The sequence below is a fragment of the Galleria mellonella genome, unplaced genomic scaffold, assembly GCF_026898425.1.
Source record: "Galleria mellonella isolate WM207_F2 unplaced genomic scaffold, CSIRO_AGI_GalMel_v1 utg515, whole genome shotgun sequence".
Classification (NCBI taxonomy): Eukaryota; Metazoa; Arthropoda; class Insecta; order Lepidoptera; family Pyralidae; genus Galleria; species Galleria mellonella.
The window spans coordinates 193,481-202,161 of NW_026442107.1; the positions used below are offsets into that span (position 1 = coordinate 193,481).

The 8,681-nt window shown below is 36.8% G+C and overlaps 1 protein-coding gene across 1 annotated transcript in view; it reads left to right on the top strand.

Moving 5' to 3' along the window:
• Window positions 1–6,009, top strand: part of LOC113522899 (uncharacterized) — a 109,572-nt gene extending 103,563 nt beyond the window's left edge. The window contains exons 3-5 of the mRNA XM_026908740.3: window positions 2,742–2,868; window positions 3,589–3,646; window positions 3,744–6,009. Coding sequence (XP_026764541.2) covers window positions 2,742–2,868; window positions 3,589–3,646; window positions 3,744–5,288 — 1,730 coding nt within the window. The 3' untranslated portion in view covers window positions 5,289–6,009. The remainder of the gene's footprint in view (window positions 1–2,741; window positions 2,869–3,588; window positions 3,647–3,743) is intronic.
• The last annotated feature ends 2,672 nt before the right edge of the window (window positions 6,010–8,681 follow it).

Here is an 8,681-nt window from a genome sequence, read left to right on the forward strand (position 1 = left end):
GCCATTGAAAGTACAAAAAAAAAATTTTTTTATTATACGTAAATTTCCGATTCAGTTAGATATGCCGTCGATCCATAAATTTCTTTGTAAATAAAAACAGATTGCATATTTATTAAAACGTTGAATTTAATTAATTAAAACTTTTAAACAGCCTACTTCGAAAAGGGGGAATTTATTAATTTATTGTTTATTTTTCCAATTTCTTGTTTGACCAATTTTAAAGCAATTTTGATATTTTTTTTTTTATATTTACTCCTTTGTGAAGAAAATAGAGTCAAATTTATATTTACAAAGTTTAACTCTCGTTTTATATATCGCTATACTAATTTTGTCATTCTTAACAATTTGATTCATTTGAACAATACAAGATCTATACAATTATTTGTAATTATAGTAATTTATTGTACTTATATTAATGATTTGTAAAATTGTCTTTTATGAGACGCTAACTTTACAGATAAGGTCGGGGGAAAGGGATTGTTAGTAATGGAGACTAAGAATCCCATTGCTAGCAATGTACCCAACCAGGTCGACCTCCTCGCGATTCCCCCTGGAAACTATCATGATTAGTTCCTTATGAATTCATCATGATGGGCTAACTGGCCTGTTTTCATTCTCATCAATTACCCTTCACTGGTGTTCCGCCAGCATATCCCGTTAGCGCAGGCGAGGTTACCATTCCATTTTCAATCATAAAAAAAAACTTTACAGATAAGGTCTTCTTAGGTACTTCTGTCCTACTCGTGTTTCTGCCATGATACAGCTGAAGCGTGGGATATGGAATGAACTTACAAAGTACAGATTCATAACACCATAGTGCCCATAAATAGCAACGTATGAGGGGTACCATCGGTATTTACAGTGCATAACGCGATTTTCGACGTTTTTGTTTATAGGTGTCGGCTAGCACTTTTCATTAAGTGGACACTCAGTTTATTTGCCATTTTTAGTATAAGTTTGCTACTTCAACGATTTTTTCGCTGACTGTACTATCCGGTGCAAACGGATTTATTATTTTACTACCTCCACAGATATAGAATTAAATAGATATCGCAACTGCGTGCCCTTATTGCGTGTCAACTTTTATGCTTAAAACGGGCTCATAAGAGCCTATTTGATTCCGGCTATACACTGGTTCGGAAATTCTGCATATGAAATTTATGTCGAAAAAAGTTTAAAGGTCGAACATTAAAAGTTTAAAAAGGGTCGAGAGAGATTTTGTTGTCAATAATTAATAATAAATTTAGTTTCATGTAAATCCAGATACTTGGTACATCTATTACTGTATAAGGCTTAATATTGTTCACCCATAGTGAGAGGACTGTGTTATACATCATTACCTACCTATCAATTTTAAATTACTATAATCCTGAAAAGAGTGAACGAGAAAAGAACATTAATTAAAATAATAGAGAATAGAAAAGGCAAAATGCTGGGCCACCTTATACGACATGACGATTTTTTTAAGAGCATAGTAGAAGGAAAAATAGAGGGCAAAAGAGGAAGAGGAAGAACGAGGAATAACTACATGGGACAGATAAAAGAAACACTAGGTGTCATGTCGTATAGGGAGGTCAAGGATATTTCCACGTTTCCCTCTGGAAACCATCATGACTAATTTATCGTTAAATTCGTCATGAGACTAACTGACCTGCCTATTCATCTTCACCAATCATCCCTCACTGGTGCCAGTGTATACCGATAGCACAGGCGGGGTCTACATTCCATTATTATTTAATAAAAAAAAAGATATAACAATGATGATTTATTTATTTCGAGTTTTCCTCCTTTTGTTGGTGTAACTGCAAAATTGTTAGAAAAAAATTCTAAAACTTTATTACAAATGTTTTGTCAATATATCAAATTACAATAAATATTATACAATTCGTGGTAATTCAACGTCACTCATCAATCATCTTGATTGAAACAGCAATTTGGCCCTTTTGTACGTATACCATAAACAATACAATCTTTGTCTAGAATTTGTTGTTGGTATATCTTAGCAATTTATCTGTTAAATTACTTTTAGAGAAAGCGAATAAACAAATAATTCCTTTACAAATAACTGGCTGTTGCCCCCGGCTTTGCACATGTGATGTCGTATTTGTCCTTTAAATTGAAATTTACAAATATCCTTCCTTAGCAGATATTTCGACTCTCTCTGCACATCCTAATGGTTCACTGGTAGAGAATGCCTATAGCATTAACGACTCATACGCATAACGGCCCAAATGAGAGGCTAAGCGCGGAAAATAGAGTCCTATTTACATTACATTACATTACTCATTCATTACATTACATTACAGTCCTCAGGAATGGCAACGCATGGAGGGTATCATGGACGAAACAGTATACTCTGTTATGTCCATGGTACTGCTCATGTCTGTCTTTTTTGCGGATGAATTCTAAATACAATCCCAACAATTGTCGGAAACAACAAACTTTTTTTACAACACAGTGGGCAAACGAGCATGCGGCTCACCTGATGGTAAGTGACTACTGCCGCCCATGATCACTCGCAACACCAACGGCATCGAAGGTGCGCTGCCGAAATTTAATAAAGGAAAATGCTCTTTTCTTGAAGGTTATGACATCGTATCGGTCCGGAAATACTGCTGCTGGAAGTTGATTCCAAAGAGTGGTTGTCCGTAAAATACTTCTAAATAGTTCATTAAATTTCCGTTATATACAAATGGTTAAATTGGGCATAAGTTTTAAAAATGTATTGTTTGCTTGCGCAGGCGCAGCGGACAAAGAAGCTGATGAGGAGGAAGGCACGGCGGGGGGGACGACGCCCGCCGATGATACCGACGGTGACGCGGAACAGGGCAAGCACATCCTGCCGCTCGCTGCGCACCCGTCAACAATGTTAGTATACTTTACTGGAACTGTTGTAGAAACGAGATTTTTCATTTTGGTCCCTGTAAATATATACTATCTATAAAAAAAATTGCGCAAAATTCAACAACTAAAAAAAAATTGAAAAAATTAATTTGCTAAGTAGTTTATTGAAACAAAACCGTTTTTAGTTATTTTTCAATTCACTTTATGATATACTAGCCGTTTCCCGCGGCGTTACCCGTTTCTAACTATGTAGTTCCCGTATATCATTCTTATTGGAACCCTTCATGAATCCGGCTTTATATTGTATTATATACTTAAATGATAATTATATACCGAATACCTTTATAAAGTCTCAGCCAATTCAACTAAACGGTTATTTTATAGCATTTTATATGTGATTCTTTTAATTAGTATATATATATACTAATTAAAAGTATCATAGGGTTTCCTATGTGATCCCGGCATAGAATAAGGCACCCCTTCCTTTTCCTTGAAGTTTTCGTTGTAAGAGGCAACTAAGGGACCTTAATGGTCGAGGAATGGGCAGCAGCGTCCCTCTTTAAACATCGTCAAACCATAACTGCGGTTGAATGAATGAATGAATGAATGAATTTTTTTTATTCATTCATTCATTCATTCATTATTTGTTTTTCTGTGAATTGAAATAGTATATCTACACTCTTAATTTATAAATTATTATGTTTTGTAAAAAAAAATATTGAATTGCTTAATATTTGTTGGCAGTGAGGTGTCGGCCAGTCAGCAGGATTTTTTCAAAATGTTGGACGAGAAAATTGAAAAGGTATTATTAACAAAAAACTAACAATTTTATTATCGTTATTATTAATTTTTAATAGACGTATGACATACAATAAAATATTAATTGATTATTTTTCCAGGGCAAGGATTACGACTCGTCGAGTGAAACAGAAGTACGACTAGAAAGAGAGCGACGAAGACTCCTCATTGACCAATGGCGATCAGCCTCACAATCATCCCAGTCTTTCCAATCGCAGCCAAGTCCTCCAACTCCCGCCAGAAGGCGAGTGCCCAGACCAGTACCTCAACCACCAGAACGCCAAAGCAGTCCAGGGTCAGCGAGACGCTGTTACAGACAACAACACGTTCCTGATGGAATGTCACCACCACCAAGAAGAGCGCAAAGTGCCCAGTCTCATCATCAGGCAGATCAACGACAAATCAACGGGGACAATTGGCAAGATCCCACCAAGTCACCGGTGAAGCGACCACAAAGTGCTGGAGCAAACTGGAAAAATAATCCTAAAGTAACGCCTTATAATCAAAAACCTAAAAAGAATGAAGCTAACGAATATCAGAGATCTAATCAAAAGGAGGATATGACGGGATCTGGCCAAGACATATCACAAGTAACGTACAATCCAACATTCCAAACACACAGTCCCGCGCATTCGACAAAATCTCAGCAGCCGTATAAAGCACAGATTATAAGTTACCCTATGTCACAACAAGTTACACCACCTTCTACTCCTAAATACATCGCACCCCCGGAGGAATACCAGGATCCACAAAACAATGTTGTTGATAATAAATACAGCAACACCCAAAGACAAACGCCCGTTACACAAGTCAATTCTCAACCACACATTTATTACATACATGGAAATGCAACAACGAGCATAAATCCAGATCTTGTTCAGCAAAGGCAGCAAACCGCTATACATTTGCAGCAATATGTTGCTATGAAACAAGCACAGCAACAGATGTTCACATATTTGCAAAGAGGTCCACATACAGTGTTCCCAAATGTAGATTATAGTCAAAGTCAAAATCCGAACCGAATGTACGAAGGTGAAGAATTCATTCCTCAATACACGCATCCGAACATGAGACCCCACAGTGCACCGGTTGGAGTCGTCCGACCGATGCCTGTAGCTCCCGGCTTCAATTTACCCGACGGATCTCATATGGTTCAAATGCCAATGTGGCCACATATGCCACCAGTTGTTTCTACAATGGGTCCTTGGGTTCCTGGACAAGTACCGCCTGAAATGCAGTACTACCCGCAGTCCCAATTTGTGCCTATGTACCGACCGAATTCCGCCGGCTCTGCTGGAACATTGACGAGGTACCATAAGAAAGAAAATGAAGGGGAAGTGAAGAACAATGTGTGCCAAAGCATAAATCTAGTCAGACAGAAGCCGATCGGTCAGATTGTGTCAATACCAGGGCAAGACCTGACCGTGTGCAACAGTACAAGCGACAGTCCTAGTCCAGCGTCCGTGAGTACAGACAGTGGAGTGTCCCCCGGTAACAGTGCGCCTAGTTCAAAAAATTCAGGCTTTAGTACACCATCGAGTGGGACCGATACATTTAGCAATGCTTTAGATAATAAAAATAAAAAAAATAAAACTGTCCCTTTCCACTCGAGATCTTTAAAAAATTCAAAGAGTCTAGATTCTTAGTGAAAGTTTGTAATTATGTAGATTTTCTAAATGTACTTAGCGTCTAGTTGACGATAATATGTAAAGTAAAAATTAGATTCCAAAGTGCTTATCTTTGTATAATTGTGAATTTATGGAGCATTTTTTTATGAGTCGGTGTTGCAGCTCTATTCGATGTAGTTCCCTTATCTTAACTTTAATGCCCTAGCAGATTAGAGATATTTAGTCCGCTGACAAAATTTCGCTTTGTGTTTTCCTCATTTTCTTGGACTTGAAATCTTATGAGAAGCAATCATAAATGTCAATTTTTGTCCATTCCTGACAAAACTCCTAAGAAGTATGCTACAACGCTCACGTTTTGACTATATTATTGACACAGCTTACATAAAGGAACATTTTGTCCGCAGACAAAATATCATCGTCTGCGGAGGCTTTAATCTTGATATCAATGTTTCACTGTGAATTTTTATTGTGATAATCTAATTTCCAAAACGGAACGTGCAATTCCATAAACAAAAAAAAAACTATTTCAATTACTTCTTTATCATTGTTACCAACAAAGTAAAAGTTAAGTTTAAGTGAGTTTTCTTTTTAAGAACGGGTAATGTTGTTATTTATTTATTACCTTACCAAATTGGGACTAGATTCTATCTAACTATATGTTTAGATAAAGACATGTAAATGGTACTTTTTAGTGCCGAATGATGCATTTTAAATATCCAATAATAACGATATCCATGAACTGTAGTTTTCTTTAGTAACAACGTACAATTTCATTCCCTCCTTTCCAGACGGCAGTAAGAAATGAAATACTAGAAGTGCTCGCATTAATAATGGCACTATTTATTCCTGAGATAGGATTCTTGATTCATTGAACGCGCTTATATTGTGTTTAGTTCTTATAAAAAAGGATATTGAAGTAGATATACGTTCTCTATAACAGTTTGACATAATTACCACACCTGTAATCATTTTGATATTTAAAAATCTATTATGAGGGCCTTAATAAAGCTAATAGATGCTGAAACAATATTTTTTTATAAATGTTGTCTATCTGTCTGTCCGTCTGCCTGTATGTTTGTTCCGGCATCACGCAAAAACTAGTACACCAATTTAGATGTGATTTGCACAATTGTGTTCCTTAAGGTCTAATTTTTATTTTTTTTTTATGAAATCCGTCGGTTAATCAATCAGTTTTATAATATACAAATCCAACATCTCAACTTTAACACATTCGTGTCGGGGGAAAAGGGACTGTTAGTAATAGAGACTGAAAATCCTATTGCTAGCAATATATCCAACCAGGTCGACCTCCTCGCAGTTCTCCCTGGAAACTATCATGGTTAATTCCTGATGAATTCATCATGATGGGCTAACTGGCCTGTTTTCATTCTCATCTATCACCTTCACTGGTGCTCCGCCAGTGTATCCCGTTAGCGCAAGCGGGGTTACCACACCATTTTCACCCATCAAAAAAAAACACATTCGTGTTTCTACCATTAAGCAGTTGTGTTTGCATGGCTGTGTTTCAGTTTGAAGGGTGGGATATGGCAGTGAATTTACAGGGTACAGAGGAATAACACCTGAGTCCTCAGGAATGGCAACGCATGGAGGGTATCATGGGCGAAACAGTATATTCTGTTATGTCCATGGCACTGCTCATGTCTCTAGGTGACGGTTATCACTTTCATCAGGTGGGCTGTCAGCTTGTTTGCCATTCTAAGTTGCATAACAAAAATCTATTGCATAACTTTTAACTTCGACTTCATCTGCGGAACTGTGTTATGTTTACTGGCTGGGATACAAAATAGATGGTATTCTTCTGCATCCCAAATAGTACATTTTTACTAAATTTCAAAGTGATTATTTAAGCTGTTAAGACGTTAAGAGGAAACAATCAAACTCACTTTCTCATAATATTTTAGATATAATTGCTTTGAGAGTATTAGGAAAGTAGAATGAGGAAGTGATTAACATTATGTGTAAATATAAGGATTAAACAAAAACACCAGAGAATTTATTTCCAAATTTATTTTATTAACAATTTTTAATTGAAAATCTACTGAAGCCATAGAATGTTACATCACTAACTTAAAACCCATCGTGCTTGATGAAAACTTGTAGCCCCATCGTTAATAATGCACCCTGACCAGTCGACCTCCACAGTACCTACCCTTAAAGCCAGGGGGGAAAGGGATTGTTAGCAATGGAGTTTGACAGACCCATTGCTAGCAATATGCCCTATTAGGTTGACCTCCACGTGGTTCCCCCTGGAAACCATCGTGAACAATTCTTGTTGAATTCGTCACAATGGGCTAACTGACCTGCTTCATCCTCATTTATCATTCTTCTCTGGTGCCCCGCCGGTGTATACCTAGAGCGCGGGTGGGGATACCATTCCATTAGCACCCAAAAAACAAAAACCCTTAAAGTCATTGTGGGTAACTTCTAGTACATTCAATAAGTCAACTGAACTTACTTCGCCTTGATCTGTCATCACTCACTATTATCTCACTAATACTATTTCAACCGACTTCAAAGAAAGGAGATTTTCATCACACCGGCACATATAAACCGATTTGGAAAATCCTTTTTTATCTGAAAATATCCTTTCAGATTCTCGTTGAAAGTTCATCAAAATTAGTGCTTTAGTTTTTACCACCAACATAATTTTTTTTTTGTAACACAATCTTAATTATCTGTGATAGAATGACAAATAACTTGCCAAATAGAAAGTTACTGAATATGTCCAATAAAAAAAAGTAGCTTAACAATACTACAAACGAGTCGTAGAAAAATTTAAAGCCGGTTGAGTTATGTAAATATTGATTTATTTTACATTGTAGCTACCTATTTCCGATGCCATCGATAGCTTATAAAAAATTCACTCACTCTATTTAAACACCACTATGACAGTAATAGCAGTCGTGTACAAAGGCTGAGTCAATACTCAAACAGTATACATAAACCTTTACTAAAACTAAAATTTTTAAAAGTTAATTTAAAAGAAAAAAAATCGATCCATAAACCATTAAGACTCCCTCCATCAGAGGAAGACTCTACAAGTGTCTACTTGGGTCCCATTCGTGTTTCGCAGCGAAGCGATTGTGTTTGCGTGGGCTATGTATCGGTTTGAAGGGTGGGATATAGCAGTGAATTTACATGATACAAAAACATAAGATTTAGTCCTCAGGAACGGTAACACTTTATGGGTATCATGGGCGCAACAGTATATACTGTTATGTCCATGGTACTGCTCATGTCTATACGCGACGGTTACCACTTTCATCAGGTGGGCCGTCAGCTTGTTTGCCATTCTAAGTTGCACAAAAAAAAATTGCAAGGTATAAAAGTATAACACTTTAGTCCTCAGGAATGGCAACACTTTATGCGTTGTGTATTATGGGCGACGCA